Source organism: Anolis carolinensis, unplaced genomic scaffold (genome assembly GCF_035594765.1).
Source record: "Anolis carolinensis isolate JA03-04 unplaced genomic scaffold, rAnoCar3.1.pri scaffold_7, whole genome shotgun sequence".
Taxonomy (NCBI): domain Eukaryota; kingdom Metazoa; phylum Chordata; class Lepidosauria; order Squamata; family Dactyloidae; genus Anolis; species Anolis carolinensis.
Window position 1 is genome coordinate 14,131,390 of NW_026943818.1, and position 24,339 is coordinate 14,155,728.

Consider the following 24,339-nt stretch of genomic DNA (forward strand, 5'->3'; position numbering starts at 1 on the left):
GAGGAGAATGAGTAGGCCGAAGCCTGTCGGAGTCAGTGGGCCAAAGCTAGTGTTGCCTTGAGAGTGAGTAGGCCGAAGCCTGACAGAGTTAGTGGGCCAAAGGTAGTGTTGCCTTGAGAGTGAGTAGGCCGAAGCCTGTCGGAGTCAGTGGGCCAAAGCTAGAGTTGCGCTGAGGAGAATGAGTAGGCCGAAGCCTGTCGGAGTCAGTGGGCCAAAGCTAGAGTTGCGCTGAGGAGAATGAGCAGGCCGAAGCCTGTCGGAGTCAGTGGGCCAAAGCTAGTGTTGCGCTGAGGAGAATGAGTAGGCCGAAGCCTGTCGGAGTCAGTGGGCCAAAGCTAGTGTTGCGCTGAGGAGAATGAGTAGGCCGAAGCCTGTCGGAGTCAGTGGGCCAAAGCTAGAGTTGCGCTGAGGAGAATGAGTAGGCCGAAGCCTGTCGGAGTCAGTGGGCCAAAGCTAGAGTTGCGCTGAGGAGAATGAGTAGGCCGAAGCCTGTCGGAGTCAGTGGGCCAAAGCTAGAGTTGCGCTGAGGAGAATGAGCAGGCCGAAGCCTGTCGGAGTCAGTGGGCCAAAGCTAGAGTTGCGCTGAGGAGAATGAGTAGGCCGAAGCCTGTCGGAGTCAGTGGGCCAAAGCTAGTGTTGCGCTGAGGAGAATGAGTAGGCCGAAGCCTGTCGGAGTCAGTGGGCCAAAGCTAGAGTTGCGCTGAGGAGAATGAGCAGGCCGAAGCCTGTCGGAGTCAGTGGGCCAAAGCTAGTGTTGCGCTGAGGAGAATGAGTAGGCCGAAGCCTGTCGGAGTCAGTGGGCCAAAGCTAGAGTTGCGCTGAGGAGAATGAGCAGGCCGAAGCCTGTCGGAGTCAGTGGGCCAAAGCTAGTGTTGCGCTGAGGAGAATGAGTAGGCCGAAGCCTGTCGGAGTCAGTGGGCCAAAGCTAGAGTTGCGCTGAGGAGAATGAGTAGGCCGAAGCCTGTCGGAGTCAGTGGGCCAAAGCTAGTGTTGCGCTGAGGAGAATGAGTAGGCCGAAGCCTGTCGGAGTCAGTGGGCCAAACCTAGAGTTGCGCTGAGGAGAATGAGTAGGCCGAAGCCTGTCGGAGTCAGTGGGCCAAAGCTAGAGTTGCGCTGAGGAGAATGAGTAGGCCGAAGCCTGTCGGAGTCAGTGGGCCAAAGCTAGAGTTGCGCTGAGGAGAGTGAGTAGGCCGAAGCCTGTCGGAGTCAGTGGGCCAAAGCTAGAGTTGCGCTGAGGAGAATGAGTAGGCCGAAGCCTGTCGGAGTCAGTGGGCCAAAGCTAGTGTTGCGCTGAGGAGAATGAGTAGGCCGAAGCCTGTCGGAGTCAGTGGGCCAAAGCTAGAGTTGCGCTGAGGAGAATGAGCAGGCCGAAGCCTGTCGGAGTCAGTGGGCCAAAGCTAGTGTTGCGCTGAGGAGAATGAGTAGGCCGAAGCCTGTCGGAGTCAGTGGGCCAAAGCTAGAGTTGCGCTGAGGAGAATGAGCAGGCCGAAGCCTGTCGGAGTCAGTGGGCCAAAGCTAGTGTTGCGCTGAGGAGAATGAGTAGGCCGAAGCCTGTCGGAGTCAGTGGGCCAAAGCTAGAGTTGCGCTGAGGAGAATGAGTAGGCCGAAGCCTGTCGGAGTCAGTGGGCCAAAGCTAGTGTTGCGCTGAGGAGAATGAGTAGGCCGAAGCCTGTCGGAGTCAGTGGGCCAAACCTAGAGTTGCGCTGAGGAGAATGAGTAGGCCGAAGCCTGTCGGAGTCAGTGGGCCAAAGCTAGAGTTGCGCTGAGGAGAATGAGTAGGCCGAAGCCTGTCGGAGTCAGTGGGCCAAAGCTAGAGTTGCGCTGAGGAGAGTGAGTAGGCCGAAGCCTGTCGGAGTCAGTGGGCCAAAGCTAGTGTTGCGCTGAGGAGAATGAGTAGGCCGAAGCCTGTCGGAGTCAGTGGGCCAAAGCTAGAGTTGCGCTGAGGAGAATGAGCAGGCCGAAGCCTGTCGGAGTCAGTGGGCCAAAGCTAGTGTTGCGCTGAGGAGAATGAGTAGGCCGAAGCCTGTCGGAGTCAGTGGGCCAAAGCTAGAGTTGCGCTGAGGAGAATGAGTAGGCCGAAGCCTGTCGGAGTCAGTGGGCCAAAGCTAGTGTTGCGCTGAGGAGAATGAGTAGGCCGAAGCCTGTCGGAGTCAGTGGGCCAAAGCTAGAGTTGCGCTGAGGAGAGTGAGTAGGCCGAAGCCTGTCGGAGTCAGTGGGCCAAAGCTAGTGTTGCGCTGAGGAGAATGAGTAGGCCGAAGCCTGTCGGAGTCAGTGGGCCAAAGCTAGAGTTGCGCTGAGGAGAATGAGCAGGCCGAAGCCTGTCGGAGTCAGTGGGCCAAAGCTAGTGTTGCGCTGAGGAGAATGAGTAGGCCGAAGCCTGTCGGAGTCAGTGGGCCAAAGCTAGAGTTGCGCTGAGGAGAATGAGCAGGCCGAAGCCTGTCGGAGTCAGTGGGCCAAAGCTAGTGTTGCGCTGAGGAGAATGAGTAGGCCGAAGCCTGTCGGAGTCAGTGGGCCAAAGCTAGAGTTGCGCTGAGGAGAATGAGTAGGCCGAAGCCTGTCGGGGTCAGTGGGCCAAAGCTAGAGTTGCGCTGAGGAGAGTGAGTAGGCCGAAGCCTGTCGGAGTCAGTGGGCCAAAGCTAGAGTTGCGCTGAGGAGAGTGAGTAGGCCGAAGCCTGTCGGAGTCAGTGGGCCAAAGCTAGTGTTGCGCTGAGGAGAATGAGTAGGCCGAAGCCTGTCGGAGTCAGTGGGCCAAAGCTAGAGTTGCGCTGAGGAGAGTGAGTAGGCCGAAGCCTGTCGGAGTCAGTGGGCCAAAGCTAGTGTTGCGCTGAGGAGAATGAGTAGGCCGAAGCCTGTCGGAGTCAGTGGGCCAAAGCTAGAGTTGCGCTGAGGAGAATGAGCAGGCCGAAGCCTGTCGGAGTCAGTGGGCCAAAGCTAGTGTTGCGCTGAGGAGAATGAGTAGGCCGAAGCCTGTCGGAGTCAGTGGGCCAAAGCTAGAGTTGCGCTGAGGAGAATGAGTAGGCCGAAGCCTGTCGGAGTCAGTGGGCCAAAGCTAGAGTTGCGCTGAGGAGAATGAGTAGGCCGAAGCCTGTCGGAGTCAGTGGGCCAAAGCTAGAGTTGCGCTGAGGAGAATGAGTAGGCCGAAGCCTGTCGGAGTCAGTGGGCCAAAGCTAGAGTTGCGCTGAGGAGAATGAGTAGGCCGAAGCCTGTCGGAGTCAGTGGGCCAAAGCTAGAGTTGCGCTGAGGAGAATGAGTAGGCCGAAGCCTGTCGGAGTCAGTGGGCCAAAGCTAGAGTTGCGCTGAGGAGAATGAGTAGGCCGAAGCCTGTCGGAGTCAGTGGGCCAAAGCTAGTGCTGCCTTGAGAATGAGTAGGCCGAAGCCTGTCGGAGTCAGTGGGCCAAAGCTAGAGTTGCGCTGAGGAGAATGAGTAGGCCGAAGCCTGTCGGAGTCAGTGGGCCAAAGCTAGTGTTGCGCTGAGGAGAATGAGTAGGCCGAAGCCTGTCGGAGTCAGTGGGCCAAAGCTAGTGCTGCCTTGAGAGTGAGTAGGCCGAAGCCTGTCGGAGTCAGTGGGCCAAAGCTAGAGTTGCGCTGAGGAGAGTGAGTAGGCCGAAGCCTGTCGGAGTCAGTGGGCCAAAGCTAGTGTTGCGCTGAGGAGAATGAGTAGGCCGAAGCCTGTCGGAGTCAGTGGGCCAAAGCTAGAGTTGCGCTGAGGAGAATGAGTAGGCCGAAGCCTGTCGGAGTCAGTGGGCCAAAGCTAGTGCTGCCTTGAGAATGAGTAGGCCGAAGCCTGTCGGAGTCAGTGGGCCAAAGCTAGAGTTGCGCTGAGGAGAATGAGTAGGCCGAAGCCTGTCGGAGTCAGTGGGCCAAAGCTAGTGTTGCGCTGAGGAGAATGAGTAGGCCGAAGCCTGTCGGAGTCAGTGGGCCAAAGCTAGTGCTGCCTTGAGAGTGAGTAGGCCGAAGCCTGTCGGAGTCAGTGGGCCAAAGCTAGAGTTGCGCTGAGGAGAGTGAGTAGGCCGAAGCCTGTCGGAGTCAGTGGGCCAAAGCTAGTGTTGCGCTGAGGAGAATGAGTAGGCCGAAGCCTGTCGGAGTCAGTGGGCCAAAGCTAGAGTTGCGCTGAGGAGAATGAGCAGGCCGAAGCCTGTCGGAGTCAGTGGGCCAAAGCTAGTGTTGCGCTGAGGAGAATGAGTAGGCCGAAGCCTGTCGGAGTCAGTGGGCCAAAGCTAGAGTTGCGCTGAGGAGAATGAGTAGGCCGAAGCCTGTCGGAGTCAGTGGGCCAAAGCTAGAGTTGCGCTGAGGAGAGTGAGTAGGCCGAAGCCTGTCGGAGTCAGTGGGCCAAAGCTAGAGTTGCGCTGAGGAGAATGAGTAGGCCGAAGCCTGTCGGAGTCAGTGGGCCAAAGCTAGAGTTGCGCTGAGGAGAATGAGTAGGCCGAAGCCTGTCGGAGTCAGTGGGCCAAAGCTAGTGTTGCGCTGAGGAGAATGAGTAGGCCGAAGCCTGTCGGAGTCAGTGGGCCAAAGCTAGAGTTGCGCTGAGGAGAATGAGCAGGCCGAAGCCTGTCGGAGTCAGTGGGCCAAAGCTAGAGTTGCGCTGAGGAGAATGAGTAGGCCGAAGCCTGTCGGAGTCAGTGGGCCAAAGCTAGAGTTGCGCTGAGGAGAATGAGTAGGCCGAAGCCTGTCGGAGTCAGTGGGCCAAAGCTAGTGTTGCGCTGAGGAGAATGAGTAGGCCGAAGCCTGTCGGAGTCAGTGGGCCAAAGCTAGAGTTGCGCTGAGGAGAGTGAGTAGGCCGAAGCCTGTCGGAGTCAGTGGGCCAAAGCTAGAGTTGCGCTGAGGAGAATGAGCAGGCCGAAGCCTGTCGGAGTCAGTGGGCCAAAGCTAGAGTTGCGCTGAGGAGAATGAGTAGGCCGAAGCCTGTCGGAGTCAGTGGGCCAAAGCTAGTGTTGCGCTGAGGAGAATGAGTAGGCCGAAGCCTGTCGGAGTCAGTGGGCCAAAGCTAGAGTTGCGCTGAGGAGAGTGAGTAGGCCGAAGCCTGTCGGAGTCAGTGGGCCAAAGCTAGTGTTGCGCTGAGGAGAATGAGTAGGCCGAAGCCTGTCGGAGTCAGTGGGCCAAAGCTAGAGTTGCGCTGAGGAGAATGAGCAGGCCGAAGCCTGTCGGAGTCAGTGGGCCAAAGCTAGTGTTGCGCTGAGGAGAGTGAGTAGGCCGAAGCCTGTCGGAGTCAGTGGGCCAAAGCTAGTGTTGCGCTGAGGAGAATGAGTAGGCCGAAGCCTGTCGGAGTCAGTGGGCCAAAGCTAGAGTTGCGCTGAGGAGAATGAGCAGGCCGAAGCCTGTCGGAGTCAGTGGGCCAAAGCTAGTGTTGCGCTGAGGAGAATGAGTAGGCCGAAGCCTGTCGGAGTCAGTGGGCCAAAGCTAGAGTTGCGCTGAGGAGAATGAGTAGGCCGAAGCCTGTCGGAGTCAGTGGGCCAAAGCTAGAGTTGCGCTGAGGAGAGTGAGTAGGCCGAAGCCTGTCGGAGTCAGTGGGCCAAAGCTAGTGTTGCGCTGAGGAGAATGAGTAGGCCGAAGCCTGTCGGAGTCAGTGGGCCAAAGCTAGAGTTGCGCTGAGGAGAATGAGTAGGCCGAAGCCTGTCGGAGTCAGTGGGCCAAAGCTAGAGTTGCGCTGAGGAGAATGAGTAGGCCGAAGCCTGTCGGAGTCAGTGGGCCAAAGCTAGAGTTGCGCTGAGGAGAATGAGTAGGCCGAAGCCTGTCGGAGTCAGTGGGCCAAAGCTAGAGTTGCGCTGAGGAGAATGAGTAGGCCGAAGCCTGTCGGAGTCAGTGGGCCAAAGCTAGAGTTGCGCTGAGGAGAATGAGTAGGCCGAAGCCTGTCGGAGTCAGTGGGCCAAAGCTAGAGTTGCGCTGAGGAGAATGAGTAGGCCGAAGCCTGTCGGAGTCAGTGGGCCAAAGCTAGAGTTGCGCTGAGGAGAATGAGTAGGCCGAAGCCTGTCGGAGTCAGTGGGCCAAAGCTAGAGTTGCGCTGAGGAGAATGAGTAGGCCGAAGCCTGTCGGAGTCAGTGGGCCAAAGCTAGAGTTGCGCTGAGGAGAGTGAGTAGGCCGAAGCCTGTCGGAGTCAGTGGGCCAAAGCTAGAGTTGCGCTGAGGAGAATGAGTAGGCCGAAGCCTGTCGGAGTCAGTGGGCCAAAGCTAGAGTTGCGCTGAGGAGAATGAGTAGGCCGAAGCCTGTCGGAGTCAGTGGGCCAAAGCTAGTGTTGCGCTGAGGAGAATGAGTAGGCCGAAGCCTGTCGGAGTCAGTGGGCCAAAGCTAGAGTTGCGCTGAGGAGAGTGAGTAGGCCGAAGCCTGTCGGAGTCAGTGGGCCAAAGCTAGAGTTGCGCTGAGGAGAATGAGTAGGCCGAAGCCTGTCGGAGTCAGTGGGCCAAAGCTAGAGTTGCGCTGAGGAGAATGAGTAGGCCGAAGCCTGTCGGAGTCAGTGGGCCAAAGCTAGAGTTGCGCTGAGGAGAATGAGTAGGCCGAAGCCTGTCGGAGTCAGTGGGCCAAAGCTAGTGTTGCGCTGAGGAGAATGAGTAGGCCGAAGCCTGTCGGAGTCAGTGGGCCAAAGCTAGTGTTGCGCTGAGGAGAATGAGTAGGCCGAAGCCTGTCGGAGTCAGTGGGCCAAAGCTAGTGCTGCCTTGAGAGTGAGTAGGCCGAAGCCTGTCGGAGTCAGTGGGCCAAAGCTATGTAGTGTGTGGACGGGACCCCCGAAGGCCGCCCGCCTGATCCGTGTCCTGATCGCGTGTGCTTGGCAGGACTCCCAGTGCGCGGTGGAGGCCTTCAAGTCGGGGTTCGAGCCCCCCGGGGACGTGGAGTTTGAGGACTTTGCGCAGCCGCTGAAGCGAGCCTCCTCCGAGTGCAGCCTGGCCGCGCCGGGCAAGGAGGGCAAGGCGGCCACCACGGGCAAGGCCAAGGGCAAGCTCTGGCCCTTCATCAAGAAGAACAAGGTACGCCCCTCCGCACGGCACAGTTAACCCACTTTCGTCACTCCCGGGAGCCTAGAAAGTATTGCCACGGCCACCGCTCCCGGGGTCCCACGTGGGGTCGAGACGCAATATAATTCATTTATTCCTCCTTTTATTTTTCCCTTCTTCTCTCTTTCTTTCTTTCCGTTTTGTCTTAGTTGTCTAAGAATATGTCTAATTGTCTAATAGTCAATCTCTATTTTCTTTTCCTTTATTACCGTTTTTTAATTTCAAAAATTAATTGGCTTGGTTTATATCCATCGGATCGTTTGCTTTCTTTTCCTGGTCGTTTCCCCACTGAGTTCCTATCAGGTTCGCTCTCTTTAATTGTAATTATTTGAACCTATTTTATTTTAACTTTTATTTATTATTATTATTATTATTATTAATTACTTAAACTCATTTCAATTTAATATTTATTATTATTCAAACCTATTTTATTTTCATATTTATTTTATTTTTATTATTATTTAAACTTATTTCATTTTAATCTTTATTGTTATTATTTAAACTTGTTTTATTCTAATTTTTATTTTATGTTTATTTTTTAGTTCTTTAAGCTTATTTTAATATTTATTTTATTATTATTTTTAATTATTTAAACTCATTTTATTTTAATATTTATTATTCAAACCTATTTTATTTTCATATTTATTTTATTATTATTTTTAATTATTTTTGATTTATTCTAATATTTATTTTATTTTTATTTTTAGTTATTTAAACTTATTTTATTTTAATATTTGTTTTATTTAAACTTATTTTAATATTTATTTTATTATTATTTTTAATTATTTAAACTCATTTTATTTTAATATTTATTATTCAAATAATAATATTTATTATTCAAAATACTATTTTATTTTAATATTTGTTTTATTATTATTTTTATTTAAGCTTATTTTAATATTTATTATTTAAACTTGATTTATTCCAATATTTATTTTATTTTTATTTTTTAGTTATTTAAACTTATTTTATTTTAATATTTGTTTTACTATAATTCAAACTTATATTAAAATTTTATTATTAAACTTTAATGTTTATTTTATTATTTGAATTTAAACATATTTTCTTTCAATATTTATTTTATTATACATTATTTTAATTATTTTAATTCTATTTTAATATTTAATTTAATTATTTTTAATTATCTAAAATTATTTTATTTTCTAATTATGTAAACTTATTTTATTTCAATATTATATTTATTATTATTTTATTTTTTCATACCTGCTTGCATTCTTTGACTATTTTCTCGCCAATTAACAAGGCCCTTAATTTCACCGTCGGCTAATTTCACTTCCACTTTTCAATATGTAATAATAGACTTGAATTTGAAATTTTTGGCCCATAATGATATCTTTTTAATTTCTTTATAACTCCCAGCACTACATTAATTCCACATTGTAAATGCCCCCCATGGCTTTTGGCTTTTATTATTGCTATTGCTATTATTATTATTACTGTTTGCCTCTTTTCTACTTAATTTTGTGTTTGCCATTTTGCATTATTATTATTACCATTATTACTATATTTGGGTTTGCTATTTTACATTATTATTATTATTATTGCTACAACTTGATTTAGTTTTGCAGTTTTGTGTTATTATTACTATTGTTTTATTATTATTACTGCTATGACTTTATTTATCTTTGCAATTTTTCTATAATAATAATAATAATAATAATAATTACTATTACTGTTTTATTTGGCTTTTGCTATTTTGCACTATTATCGTTATTTCTATGATTTGATTTGATTTCACAGTTTTGTATTATTATTATTATTGCTATAACTTGATTCAGCTTCGCAGTTTTGTATTATTATTATTATTATTATTATTATTGCTATGACTTGATTCAGCTTCACAGTTTTGTATTATTATTATTATTGCTATGACTTGATTCAGCTTCACAGTTTTGTATTATTATTACTATTATTATTGCTATGACTTTATTGAGCATTGCAGTTTGGTATTATTACGATTACTATTGTTTTATTTGGCTTTGGCTATTTTGCACTGTTATTGCTGTTATTATTATGATTATTGCTATGGCTTTCTTGAGCTTGTCCTTACGACTCTCACGACTTCTGTTGACGTTGCTTTGCATTTGCGCGCATTGCTTTTTCCTTTGCAGAATTTTCCCTTGGGCTGACCTTTGGCCTTGTTTGTTTGTTTATTTGTTTGTGTGTCCGTCCTTCCGTGGGTCCGTCCGTGGGTCCAGCTGGTGTCCCTGCTGTCCAGCTCCCCGCGGCCGCCGGCCCCCCCTCCGCCCCCGCCCCCCCCAACGGCGGGCCCGGCGGCTTCCTCTTCCTCTTCCTCCCCGTCTTCCTCCTCGGCCGGACCCCCCAACGGGCCCCCCGCCTCCCCCCGGCCCCACAAGGAGCCCCTCTCCCACCGCTTCAACGACTTCATGGCCTCCAAGCCCAAAATCCACTGCTTCCGGAGCCTCAAGAGAGGGGTAAGTCCTGCCGACCACCCCCACCCCCCCGTACCCCCCCCCACCGTGGCCCCTTGGGAGACGTAGTTCGCCTCTCTGCATGCACCGACCCCCCCCCTCTCTCTCTCTGGGTGCCTCTCACACCAGGCATGAGGATTGTGGGAGTTGTAGTCCAAAACACCCGTTGGGATGTATAGTTTTGCCACTCCAGGATGCATAGTTTTGCCACTTCGGGATGTGTAGTTTGCCACCTTGGGATACATAGTTTTGCCACTCTGGGTGTGTCGTTTTGCCACTCTAGATTTGTAGTTTTGTCACTCCGGGATGTGTAGTTTTGCCGCTCTGGATGTGTAGTTTGCCACCTTGGGTTACACAGTTTTGCCGCTCTGGATGTATAGTTTTGCCACCTAGGAATGTGTAGTTTTGCCATTCTAATTGTATAGTTTTGCCACTCCGGGATGTGTAGTTTTGCCATTCTGGATGTGTAGTTTTGCCACCTAGGAATGTGTAGTTTTGCCATTCTAATTGTATAGTTTTGCCACTCCGGGATGTGTAGTTTGCCACCTTGGGTTACACAGTTTTGCCGCTCTGGATGTATAGTTTTGCCACCTAGGAATGTGTAGTTTTGCCATTCTAATTGTATAGTTTTGCCACTCCGGGATGTGTAGTTTTGCCATTCTGGATGTGTAGTTTTGCCACCTAGGAATGTGTAGTTTTGCCATTCTAATTGTATAGTTTTGCCACTCCGGGATGTGTAGTTTGCCACCTTGGGATACATAGTTTTGCTACTCCGGGATGTGTAGTTTTGCCACTCTAGATATATAGTTTTGTCACTCCAGGATGCGTAGTTTTGCCACTCAGAAATGTGTAGTTTTGCCACTCCGGGATGCGTAGTTTTGCCACCTAGGAATGTGTAGTTTTGCCACTCTAAATGTATAGTTTTGCCACCCAGGGATGTGTAGTTTTGCCACTCCGGGATGTGTAATTTGCCTTCTTGGGTTACACAGTTTTGCCACTCTGGATGTGTAGTTTTGTCACTCCGGGATGCATAGTTTTGCCACCCTGAATGTGCAATTTTGCCACTCCGAAATGTGTAGTTTTGCGACTCCGGGATGTGTAGTTTGCCTTCTTGGGATACACAGTTTTGCCACTCTGGATGTGTAGTTTTGTCACTCCGGGATGCGTAGTTTTGCCACCCTGAATGTGCAATTTTGCCACTCCGAAATGTGTAGTTTTGCCACTCCGGGATGTGTAGTTTGCCTTCTTGGGTTACACAGTTTTGCCACTCTGGATGTGTAGTTTTGTCACTCCGGGATGCGTAGTTTTGCCACCCTGAATGTGCAATTTTGCCACTCCGAAGTGTGTAGTTTTGCCACTCCGGGATGTGTAGTTTGCCACCTTGGGATACATAATTTGCCACCTTGGGATACAGTTTTGCCACCCCGGGATGCATAGTTTTGCCACCCCAGGATGTGTAGTTTTGTCACTCCGGGATGTGTAGTTTTGCTAGTTTGCTGGCATAGTTTTTCCACCCCGAGATGTGTAGTTTAGCCAGTGTGTAAGACGCACCCGAGAGCCTTGGAGACCCCTTTCCCTTTGCATGGACGGCACGCTTTCCGTTTCTTTTTTCTTCGTTGCCTGGACTAATTAACACCGTTTGCAACCTTCATTCATGGCATTCCAATTTGTTTTTATTTATTTCTGTCTAGTTGTTATTATTCTTTCCGTTCTTTTCCGATTCTCCCTTTTTCGACCCTCCTCCAATTATTTCCCACAATTTTACAATATATATATATGTGTGTGTGTGTTTGTGTGTGTATATTAAAAATAATTGTTATTTTAGTGCCTTTGCTAGATCCAAGCCTGTAGTTGTGTGTGGTTGTGTTTTGCGTCCCGATTTATGCATAAAATGGAATTATTTTGCAGTTTCCTGGAACCCCTTGGGTCTGAATCATAATTTTGTTAGACTTGGGTACTTCCTGTGCAAGAATACCATAGAGTTGTGCCGGAAGACCTAGAAAATGCCTAGAGAGGAAAGCAGATAATAGTAGGCCATAGATGCCATAGAATGGCACAGGAGGACCTAGAAAATGCCTAGAGAGGACACACTTATTGAGGGAAGAATTCCGCATATAATAGCGGGTCATGGACATCATAGAGTTGTGCTGGAGGTCTTAGAAAATGCCTAGAGAGGACACACTTATTGGGGGAAGAATTCCGCAGATAATGGTGGGCCATGGACATCATAGAGTTGTGTTGGAAGTCTTAGAAAATGCCTAGAGAAGACACACTTATTGAGGGAAGAATTCCGCAGATAATAGCAGGCCATGGACATCATAGAGTTGTTCCGGAGGACCTAAAAATGCCTACAGTTGACAAACTTATTGGGGAAAGAACACCACAGATGGGCCATGAATGCTATAGAGTTGTTCCCGAGGACAGGGAAAATGCCTAGAAGGGACACACTTATTGGGGAAAGAACAGTGCAGACAATAACAAGCTATGAATGCTATAGAGTTGTTCCGGAGGACCTAGAAAATGCCTAGAGAGGGCATAGTTATTGGGGAAAGGACGGTGCAGATAAAAACGGGTAGCAAAGACCATAGAGTTGTGCCGGAAGACCTAGAAAATGCCTAGAGAGGACATACTTATTCAGGAAAGGTCACAGCCGATAATAGTAGGCCATGAATGCCATAGAGTGGCGCAGGAGAACCCAGAAAATGCCTAGAGAGGGCATACTTATTGGGGGGAAAAACAGCACAGATAATTTTGGGCCAGGAACGCCATAGAGTTGAGGTGGAGGACTCAGAAAATGCCTAGGGAGGACACATATATTGGGGAAAGAACACCACAGATAATAGTGGACCATGAATGCTATAGAGTTGTTCCGGAGGACAGGGAAAATGCCTAGAAGGGACACACTTATTGGGGAAAGAACAGCGCAGACAATAACAAGCTATGAATGCTATAGAGTTCCGGAGGACCTAGAAAATGCCTAGAGGGGGCATATTTATTGGGGAAAAAACAGCACAGATAATTTTGGGCCAGGAACGCCATAGAGTTGAGGTGGAGGACCCAGGAAATGCCTAGAGAGGACACATATATTGTGGAAAGAACAGCACAGGAATGCCATAGAGTGGCGCAGGAGGACCTAGAAAATGCCTAGAGAGGACATACTTAATTGGGTAAAGAACACCGCAGATAACATCAGGTCATGAAAACCATAGAGTTGTGCCGGAAGACACCACCTTGGACTGGTTAATGCCTATCGAGTGAGGGGAAGAGTAGGCAACGAGATGCGGCGAGAGCCATCTCAGGCCCGCCCGCGAGGGGGAGACGAGCACCATATCGTCGGCGTAGAGGAGGAGGAGGAGGGCCAACGAAACGCCCGGCGGGGTGGCCTTTTGTTTGTGTAACCCCTGTGTGTATCTTTTCCTTTGCGGCCGGGCAGCAGTCCCAGTCCTTGTACTTTCACAAGGAGCTGATGAAGAGGACGCTGGGCCGGCCCACGTACGCGCATGAGGCCAGGGCCTACGTCGTAAGTCTGCGCACGGTGTGTACGCCCCGCCGTAGAGCCCACTCACGGCGCCGCAAGAGGAACACGGGGGTCCCCGGGGAGGGGGGTCGGGCCGGAAACCCAAATTTCGAGGAGCCCCGTGAACCCTAAACGGCCCTCTTGCCCGCCGTCAGTGCGAGTCGTAGTTTTCCGTGGCTACGCAATAACAACCGGGTTGCTTTGCTGGCTTTCTTCATGCGCTCGAGTGTGTTATTGCCGCTTGTGGGTCGTAGGCTTCCTCCATCCGCTCCTTGCAATTAAAAACTTATCTCGTGTATGTATATATGTATTTGTATATGTATATACAGAGCTATAGGGAACCCCCAAATCCTGGGATAATATGGAAACGAAGGACTTCCTGTACAAGGATGGCACAGAAATGCGCCGGAGGACCCAGAAAATGCCTAGAGGGGACGGGTTGCGTCAGATGTAGCGAAACGGAACCACATTTATTAAAACAAAGGCCTCCGTGCACAATAATGTCATAGAGTTGTGCTGGAAGTGCCTGGGTCCTGTTGAAAGGAAGGACTTCCTGTGCACTACTAGTGCCATAAAGTTGTATTGGAGGACCCAGAAAATGCCTAGAGAGGACATAGTTGGATAAATGGATCCAGAGATGGGAGCAAATTCTATTGAAAGGAAGGACTTCTTGTGCAATAGTGCTATAGAGTTGCACTGGAGGACCTAGGAAATGCCTAGAGGGACATATTTGGATAAATGAATTCACAGATAGGAACAAATTCTATTGAAAGGAAGGACTTCCTGTGCAATAGAGACATAGAGGTGCACTGGAGGACCTAGAAAATGCCTAGAGAGGACAGGTTTGGTCAGAACTAGATACAAGAAACCACAGAAGAGGAAATTCTATTGAAAGGAAGGACTTCTTATGCAAAAAAAAGCCATAGAGTTGCACTGGAGGACCTAGAGAATGCCTAGAAAGGACATATTTGAATAAATGACCCCACAGATCGGAGCAAATTCTATTGACCGGAAGGACTTCCTGTGCAATAGAGCCATAGAGTTGCACTGGAGGACCTAGGAAATGCCTAGAGGGAACTTATTTGGATAAATGAGTTCACAGATGGGAGCAAATTCTATTGACCGGAAGGACTTCCTATGCAATAGAGCCATAGAGGTGCACTGGAAGACCTAGGAAATGCCTAGAGGGAACATATTTGGATAAATGAGTCCACAGATGGGAGCAAATTCTATTGACTGGAAGGACTTCCGGTGCAATAGTGCCATAGAGGTGCACTGGAGGACCTAGAAAATGCCTAGAGAGGACAGGTTTGGTCAGAACTAGATAAAAGAAACCACAAGTGGGAGCAAATTTGTTGGAAAAGAAGGTCTTTGTGGGCAATGGAGCCATAGAGTTGCGCTGGAGTACCTAAAACGCCTAGAGGGGACACCAAGAAATAGCCGCAATAGTGCCACAGAGGTGCACTGGAGGACCTAGAAAATGCCTAGAGGGGACAGGTTTGGTCAGAACTAGATAAAAGAAACCACAAGTGGGAGCAAATTCGTTGGAAAAGAAAGTCTTTGTGGGCAATGGAGCCATAGAGTTGCGCTGGAGTACCTAAAACGCCTAGAGGGGACACCAAGAAATAGCCGCAATAGTGCCACAGAGGTGCACTGGAGGACCTAGGAAATGCCTAGAGAGGACAGTTTTGGTCAGAAGTAGATAAAAGAAACCACAAGTGGGAGCAAATTCTTTGGAAAAGAAGGTCTTTGTGGGCAATAGAGCCATAGAGTTGCACTGGAGTACCTAAAACGCCTAGAGGGGACATCAAGAAATAGCCGCAATAGTGCCATAGAGGTGCACTGGAGGACCTAGGAAATGCCTAGAGAGGACAGTTTTGGTCAGAACTACATAAAGGAAACCACAAGTGGGAGCATATTCTTTGGAAAAGAAGGTCTTTGTGGGCAATAGAGCCATAGAGTTGCGCTGGAGGACCTAAAATGCCTAGAAATCCCCGCCTGGTGCTTGTTTCCATTTTGGCAAACATTTTGGGGTCGCTTTAGATGAGGCAGAAACTGTGAAAGGCCTGCTGTTGTAGCTCCGCTAGGCACGTGTGTGTTTTTGTGTCTTGAGAGCCAGCCTTTGCAGACGTCCTTTTTGCCAAGGGAAAGAATAACCTGAGCGTTGCGGCCAGAACGCTCTCGTTCCTGCGACCACGTCCCGTAGCGCATGCCTTGGGCTGAGAGGCTTCCCGTCAGTCCAGCCTCCTCTCCGTTTTCTGTGGGATCCGTGGCACGGCTCTTCGTCCGTCCGTTTGTCTGTCCGTGCAAAAGTTCACTGCGCTATAATTCCCTGTTTCTGCAGACACTTCCCACGGACAGGCCAATCCCGGGTTACTTACAAACGACTCTTAGTTGAGACAATAGGAAGGGAGAGGCATGTTATATTATATTATATCTATATATATAAAAGGGTAATGGAATCACGGCGCCGGAAAAAACAACTAAACTAAACGCCCCACAACCTTGAAAATTGACAGCACAACCTCTCATCCACGCCTCTACGTTCATACAACAAAAAGAAAAGAAAAATTAAGTCCTAGCTACAGCAACGCGTGGCCGGGCACAGCTAGTCCATATATATAAAAGGGTAATGGAATCACGGCACCGGAAAAAACAACTAAACTAAACGCCCCACAACCTCGAAAATTGATAGCACAACCTCTCATCCACACCGCTACATTCATACAACAAAATAACATTTGATTATATAATAATAATGTATAATGATATAATAATAATGTAATGATAATATAATGATGATGATGATAATAATAATAATATAATAATGTAATGATGATATAATGATAACATAATGATGACAATAATAATAATAATATAATAATGTAATGATGATATAATGATGATAATATAATGATGATGATGATGATGAAGTTCAATAGGCTTTTCCTTAAGCCCTCCTTATTATCCAAAATATTCGCTTATCCAACGTTTATGTTGGATAAGTATACACATGGAGCCCCAGTGGTGCAGCGGGTTACACCACTGAGCTGTTCGAATCCAAAGAGCAGGGTGAGCTCCCGTTGTTAGCCCCAGCTTCTGCCGACCTAGCAGTTCGAAAACATGGAAAGGCGAGTAGATGAATAGGTACTGCATTCGGGCGGGAAGGTAGCAGTGCTGCCAGTGGCCACGTGACCTTGGAGGTGTCTAAGGACAAGGCCGGCTCTTGGGCTTAGGAATGGAGATGGACACAAGGCGATGGGATCCCGGGAGTTGGAAGTTTTGGAAACTACAACTCCCAGGATTTGGGGACGCCTTCCTCGCCGTCTTGTGAACTTTGGCCACGGACGTGCAAAGAGCTTCCCACGGCTGCTGCGTGTGTGTCGGACGTGCAAATGGCTGCGAGTGCCGCCACGGATGCGAATTCTGCTCCTCCGCCTCCTGACACTCGCTTCTCTCTTTTTCTCTCTCTCTTTTTTTCTTCCCCTTCTTCGCTCTCCTCCGTTCTCACGGAAGCTCTCGCTCAAGCTGGTAAGCAACATCCTACCACGTTTGCCCTCCCTTTCCATTCATATATAATTTTTTGCACTAATTTTTTAATACACAATTGATGAGGCACCTGCCTTGAAATCAACTCTTAGCTCTTCTTGTCAGTTTGTGTGTGTGTATATATATATATATATAATTTTAAATTAAGTTTTAGTTCTTGTCATTTTTGTGATTTTACATGTGTGTGTGTATATATATATATATCTGTTGATCTGTACATGAATTATTGTTATTATTATTATTGTTGTTATTATTTACAGTATTGATATACTATTATTATTTATTTACAGTATTTATATACTATTATTATTTACAGTATTGATATACTATTATTACTATTTACAGTATATACTATTATCATTTACAGTATTGATGTACTATTATTATTTATTTACAGTATTTATATACTATTATCATTTACAGTATTGATATACTATTATTATTATTTACAGTATTTATATACTATTATCATTTACAGTATTTATATACTATTATTATTTGCAGTATTGATATACTATTATTATTATTATTTGCAGTATTGATATACTATTATCATTTACAGTATTGATATACTATTATTATTATTTGCAGTATTTATATACTATTATCATTTACAGTATTTATATACTATTATTATTTGCAGTATTTATATACTATTATTATTGTTGTTATTTATAGTATTTATATTATTATTATTATTATTTACAGTATTTATATACTTGTCGTTTACGCAGAGGACCCTGAAATTAACTTTTTCTGTTGTTCCTTGCTTGGATATTTCTCCTATAACAAAAACGTGGAAATCTAACGGTTTTAATGCTCCTAACGAACCGCTGAGAATTAACTCTAGTTAGTCGGCTTACTAGTAGCGAATCCCATTTGAAAACAAATTCGTAAACTAAATGCACCTTGTTTGATTCGACTTCGGGTGTTTTGCAAATACCGTAATAAGTTCCCGGCCGGGCTGCAAATAATGCGGAGAGAATAGAGTTGTGCAATGTAACCCAAAGCCATTCTTTTCCCCGTTTCTGGGTAATTCTTTACTTTAGGGCGGCGGTCCGGAAGATTTCAGCCACCTTCCTCCGGAGCAGAGAAGGAAGAAGCTCCAACAGAAGGTGGACGAGCTCAACAAGGAGATCCAGAAGGAGGTGGACCAGCGGTAAGGTTAAGGGAGAGGAAGGGGGCGGGGTCATGCAAATTTCCGCATCCATGGAGAGAGGCAGAAACACTGGGATGTCTGTGGTCAAATAAATAAAATTCATTATTATTATTATTATTATTATTATTATTATTATTATTATTATTATTATTACTATGCCTTGTTTTTATTTGTGCTGTATTTTGAAATGGTCATATCACTGGTCAAACAAATAAATTATTATTATTATTATTATTATTATTATTTTATTATGACACAGCAAACAAGATAGACATGCTGGATTTCATTTCGCAAAATCACAAGTCAAACACTTCCCAAGTGTCTAGGACTGTGTGATGTATTATTATTATTATTATTATTATTATTATTATTATTACACAGCAAACAAGATAGACATACTGGATTTCGTATCACAAAATCACAAGTCGGACACTTCCCAAGTGTCTAGGACTGTGTGATGTATTATTATTATTATTATTATTATTATTATTATTATTATTATTATGACACAGCAAACAAGAGAGATATGCTGGATTTCGTATCACAAAATCACAAGTCGAACACTTCCCAAGTGTCTAGGACTGTGTGATGTATTTTTGGATGATGCGCGCAGATCCCAGCAGGGTGGCCTTTTGCAGTTGGCAGATCGTAATTTTGTCAATGTCTATTGTTTCCAAATGCCGGCTGAGATCTTTTGGCACGGCACCCAGTGTGCCCATCACCACCGGGACCACCTGCACTGGTTTCTGCCAGAGTCTTTGCAGTTCAGTCTTGAGGTCCTGAGAGCGGCTGAGTTTTTCCTGTTGTTTTTCGTCAATGCGACTGTCACCTGGGATGGCAACATCAATGATCCAAACCTTGTTCTTTTCCACAACTGTGATGTCTGGTGTGTTGTGTTCCAGAACTTGGTCTGTCTGGATTCGGAAGTCCCACAGTATCTTTGCGTGTTCATTTCCCAAGACTTTTGCAGGTTTGTGATCCCACCAGTTCTTTTCTGGTGGGAGGTGGGACTTGAGGCATAAGTTCCAATGGATCATTTGGGCCACATAGTTGTGCCTCTGTTTGTAGTCTGTCTGTGCAATTTTCTTACAGCAGCTGAGGATATGATCCATGGTTTCGTCGGTTTCCTTGCACAGTCTGCATTTTGGGTCATCAGCTGATTTTTCGATCTTGGCCTGAATTGCCTTTGTCCTGATGTCTTGCTCCTTGGGAAGTGTTTGACTTGTGATTTTGTGATACGAAATCCCGCATATCTATCTTGTTTGCTGTGTCATAATAAAATAATAATAAAATGGAGTAAAATAAATGTAATAGTAGCAACAATAGAGCTGTCAGCTCTAGTTTGTAGTGCAGTTTTCTTGTACTGATTCTTTGTCTGCTGTGCTTTGAGGAGTTTCACACAGTCCTAGACGCTTGGCAAGGTTTCGACTTGTGATTTTGTGATACGAAATCCAGCATGTCTATCTTGTTTGCTGTGTCATACAATAATAGTAATAATTGTTGTGCCAGCTGTCAGCTCTAGTTTCTAGTGCAGTTTTCTTGTCCTGATTCTTTGTCTGCTGTGCTTTGAGGAGTGTGTAATAATAATAATAATAATAATAATAATAATAATAATAATAATAATAATAATTGTTATTGCAGAGAAGCCTTAACGAAGATGAAGGACGTCTACATCAAGAACCCGCAGATGGGGGACGCGGGCAGCGTGGAGCACAAGCTGGCCGAACTCGGGCAGAACCTGGAGCGGCTGCGGCAGGAGGCCCAGAAGTTCGAGGTACGGCCGGGAGAGCGTCGCGCTGCGGCAACCAAGGCCAATGCGATCCCAAGACGCTAAAACGTGCCTTCCCCCCCCCCCCTCTCGGCAAACAGGGCTGGCTGGCGGAGGTGGAGGGCCGTCTGCCCGTGAAGACGGAGCCCGGGCGGCGCCAGAGCGGGGTCTGCGAGACCCCCAACACGCTCACCGTCAACCACTGCGCCCAGGACCGCGAGAGGTACAGTATCTGCATAACGCGGGGCCCTCGAGGGACCCCGGACCCCCGGCGGGAGGGAGCGATGGGCCGCGTGGTCCCCGGGCCCCTGGCTATAGTTGTTGCGTTTCCTTCCTGTGTTGAGCAGTCCGGATGGCAGTTACACGGAGGAGCCGAGCCAGGAGAGTGAGGCCAAGGTGCCGCCCCCCGCGCACGAGTTCGACGACGAGTTCGACGACGAGGAGCCCCTGCCCACCATCGGGACCTGCAAAGCCCTCTACACCTTCGAAGGTCAGGGCCGGACCCTCACGCGGCTCCGCGGAGGCGGGGTGGCCATCTGTCGGGAGGGCTTCGTCTGCCTCTGTGCACCAAAGGCACAAGCAAAGCACCCCTGACAGATGGCCTCCCAGCCTCAATGTTAATAATAATAATAATAATAATAATAATAATAATAATAATAATAATAATAAAGAGGGTTGGAAGAGACCCCTTGGGCAATTCAATCCAACCCCCTTCTGCCTCTGTGCACCAAAGGCACAAGCAAAGCACCCCTGACAGATGGCCTCCCAGCCTCAATGTTAATAATAATAATAATAATAATAATAATAATAAAGAGGGTTGGGCCATTTAGTCGAACCCCCTTCTGCCTTTGTGCATCAAAGACACAAGCAAAGCACTCCCGGCAGATGGCCACCCAGTCTCAATGTTAATAATAATAATAATAATAATAATAATAATAAAGAGGGTTGGGCCATTTAGTCGAACCCCCTTCTGCCTTTGTGCATCAAAGACACAAGCAAAGCACTCCCGGCAGATGGCCACCCAGTCTCAATGTTAATAATAATAATAATAATAATAATAATAATAATAATAATAATAATAATAATAATAAAGAGGGTTGGGCCATTTAGTCGAACCCCCTTCTGCCTTTGTGCACCAAAGGCACAAGCAAAGCACTCCTGGCAGATGGCCACAAGTGTCGGGAGGGCTCAGATGACCCACCTCCGGTTGCCTTTGTCCTTCCCAGGGCAGAACGAAGGGACGATTTCGGTGACGGAAGGGGAGACGCTGTTTGTGATCGAGGAGGACAAGGGCGACGGGTGGACGCGCATCCGGCGCAGCGAGGACGAGGAAGGCTACGTGCCCACCTCCTACGTGGAGGTCTTCCTGGAGAAGAATGCCAAAGGTGCCATGACTTACATTTAATTCCCCCCATAACAGCCTTGATACACAAAAACGCATATAATCGTTGCATTGGCGGACCTAGAAATCCCCTAATAATGAGATATTTCAAATTCAGAATTTAATCCAATTAATTGGATGACCGCCGTATCCGTGCTCCCAAATTCTGCCTAGATACACAAAACCGCATATAATACTTCCATTGGAGAACCTATAAATCCCCTAATAATGAGATACTTTTTCCAGTGCAGATAAACAAACTTGTGGATAATAGCAAACCCTTTTGAAACAAAGGACTTCCTGCACAAGAGTAGCATAAAAACTGTGCTGGAAAACCTGGAAAATGCCCAGAAAAATCAGTATTTTGTATCCGTGGATACGGAGGCCCGTGGGGCGCAAAATCGTGGATACGGGGGCCGTCATGCGCTTGGGATTTTCTCCCTCCCGAACGAGGCAAAACGCTCGGGACCTTCAGCCTTAATCGAATCTTATTTCCACGCGTGTCTTTTTTTGGGGGCGGAAAAGCGGCATCGTTTTGGGGTTTTTCACCTAATTAACGAGAAACTTGACGAGGAAGAAGGCGGGAACGGTCGCGAAAATTGCAGGCGCCTCCATCTTCCTGGTTTTCCCGACGGAGCCGACGCACTTTGAGACACTTTTGCCAACTTTTTAATTTTGTTTTTTCTTGTTATTATTTTGTACTAAATCCTAGACTTCGTTGTTTGTATATCTATATATATAAAATGATAAAGTTGTTTGCGCAGTGACTATAACAACAAAACTAAACATCCCAGAAATACAAAATTTGGCAACACAATGCAAAAGGCTTGCCTCCAGGTTACAACAACACAACCACACCACAAAACCACAATCCGGACCCACAAAACTCACAACAACGCATCATGCGATAACAACACAACTAAACGCCCCAGAAATACAAAACTTGGCAACACAATGCAAAAGCCTTGCCTCCCAGTTGCAACAACACAACCACACGACAAAACCACAATCCGGACCCATAAAACTCACAACAACGCATCGTGACTATAACAACACAACTAAACGCCCCAGAAATACGAAACTTGGCAACACAACACAAAAGCATTCCCTCCTGATTGTAACAACACAATCACACCACAAAACCACAATCCAGACCCACAAAACTCACAACAACGCATCATGCGATAACAACACAACTAAACGCCCCAGAAATACAAAACTTGGCAACACAACGCAAAAGCCTTGCCTCCCAGTTATAACAACACAACCACACCATAAAACCACACTGGACCCACAAAACTTACAACAACGCATCATGACTATAACAATACAACTAAACGCCCCAGAAATACAAAACTTAGCACACAACTAAACGCCCCAGAAATACAAAACTTGGCAACACAACACAAAAGCCTTGCCTCTCAGTTGTAACAACACAACCACACCACAAAACCACAATCCGGACCCACAAAACTCACAACAACGCATTGTGACTATAACAAATGCAAAATTTGACAACACAACTCATCCACCTCCCCAATCCCTACATTCACATTTGGCCTCCAAAAAAACAATTACAATAATAACAATGAGAACAACAACAACAATAAGAATCAACACCATCACAGGCAAAAAACAGCCAGGCACTGAGGCTGAGAGGCCAGTCAGTGCTACACTGGGCCTCCAAAAAACAATACAGTAGCATCTAACCTATCCAACCTTCATAATCACTACAACAACAATAATAATAAACACCTACACAGGCAAAACAAAAAAAAAAGACTATTGTACCACAATAAAAATATAAACCGCACTCAGCAGAATCAGACATTACAACTAACAACAAACCAAAGACAACAGGGATCTGAAGCAATTATCAATCAACACAAAAATTGAAAAAGGTAACAGACTTCAAATACTACTACTAATGTGAGTATAAAGAAGGTGGAGGTCACAGCATAAATACAACCTAATGTAGACTGACCAACACCACCAGACTCAGCCAAAGCAACGCGTGGCCGGGCACAGCTAGTATGCATATATATATATATGTGATAACATTGTGCGTAGTTCACTTCATTCCGTCGTTAATTATATCCCGAGATCAACGAGACTTGAATCCCCATTGAGCCTGTGTTGTCGAAGGCTTTCCTGGCCGGAATCGCTGGGTTGCTGTGAGTTTTTCGGGCTATTTTCCAGTAGCATTCTCTCCTGACATTTCTCCCACATCTATGGCAGAGGTTGTGAGGTCTGCTGGAAACGACAGACAAAGTTTAAAAATATGTTGTCGAAGGCTTTCGTGGCCGGAATCGTTGAGTTACTGTGAGTTTTTCAGGCTATGTCCCAGTAGCATTCCCTCCTGACATTTCTCCCACATCTACGGCAGGCATCCTCAGAGGTTGTGAGGTCTGTTGGAAACTAAAAATACGTTGTCGAAGGCTTTCGTGGCTGGAATCACTGGGTTGCTGTGAGTTTTTCGGGCTATGTTCCAGTAGCATTCTCTCCTGACATTTCTCCCACATCTACGTCAGGCGTCCTCAGAGGTTGTGAGGTCTGTTGGAAACTAAAAATATGTTGTCGAAGGCTTTCGTGGCCGGAATCGCTGGGTTGCTGCGAGTATTTCAGGCTATGTTCCAGTAGCATTCTCTCCTGACATTTCTCCCACATCTATGGCAGCGCATCCTCAGAGGTTGTGAGGTCTGTTGGAAACTAAAAATATGTTGTTGAAGGCTTTCGTGGCCGGAATCACTGGGTTGCTGTGAGTTTTTCCAGGCTATGTCCCAGTAGCATTCTCTCCTGACATTTCTCCCACATCTATGGCAGGCATCCTCAGAGGTTGTGAGGTCTGTTTGGAAACTAGGCAAGTGGGGTTTATATATCTGTGGAATAATTTCCAGGGTGGGAGAAAGAACTCTTGTCTGTTGAACGTTGCAATTGGCCACCTTGATTAGCATTGAATGGCCTTGCAGCTTCAAAGCCTGGCTGTTGGAAACGAGGCAAGTGGGGTTTATATATCTCTGGAAATAATGTCCAAGGTTTAAGAGAAAGAACTTTTTGTCTGTTCAATGTTGCAATTGGCCACCTTCATTAACATTGAGTGGCCTTGTAGCTTCAAAGCCTGGCTGCTTCCTGCCTGGGGAGAATCCTTTGTTGGGAGGTGTTAGCTGGCCCTGATTATTTCCTGTCTGGAATTCCCCTGTCTTCTGAGTGTTGTTCTTTATATACTGTCCTGATTCTAGAGTTTTTTCTTTTTAATACTTGGCGGGGGGCAGATTTTTTTTTCCCAGGCAGGAAGCAGCCAGGCTTTGAAGTTGCAAGGCTATTCAATTATTTATTTATTTACTTGAAGTATTTATATAGTCTAATAAAGGCAAACATTCCATGCCTTTATTAGACATACGACATAGATAGACAGGCACAGAGGCAATTTAACATTTTCCAGCTTCCGGCTTCACCAGGGTATGCTCGATTCCGGCCACAGGGGGAGCTGTGACACCCGAGTCCTTGATGGTAGTACTTCCTCATTCCT

General features: G+C 46.6%; 1 protein-coding gene across 18 annotated transcripts in view; it reads left to right on the forward strand.

The window, feature by feature from the left end:
* fnbp1 (formin binding protein 1) overlaps window positions 1–24,339 on the forward strand; it is a 74,790-nt gene that overhangs the window by 42,666 nt on the left and 7,785 nt on the right. For 4 of the 18 annotated variants that reach the window (XR_010000051.1, XM_062958923.1, XM_062958922.1 and 1 more), the window contains exons 9-17: window positions 6,765–6,956; window positions 9,203–9,439; window positions 12,870–12,971; window positions 16,470–16,484; window positions 17,552–17,661; window positions 19,303–19,435; window positions 19,531–19,652; window positions 19,774–19,919; window positions 20,656–20,814. Coding sequence is in view for 17 of the 18 variants with exons in the window: in XM_062958923.1 (XP_062814993.1) it covers window positions 6,765–6,956; window positions 9,203–9,439; window positions 12,870–12,971; window positions 16,470–16,484; window positions 17,552–17,661; window positions 19,303–19,435; window positions 19,531–19,652; window positions 19,774–19,919; window positions 20,656–20,814 (1,216 nt within the window). In the remaining variant the exon portion in view is untranslated. Of the gene's footprint in view, window positions 1–6,764; window positions 6,957–9,202; window positions 9,440–12,869; window positions 12,972–16,469; window positions 16,485–17,551; window positions 17,662–19,302; window positions 19,436–19,530; window positions 19,653–19,773; window positions 19,920–20,655; window positions 22,809–24,339 lie in introns of those variants that run through there. The other 14 variants (XM_062958920.1, XM_062958931.1, XM_062958925.1 and 11 more) reach the window with 13 other exon arrangements.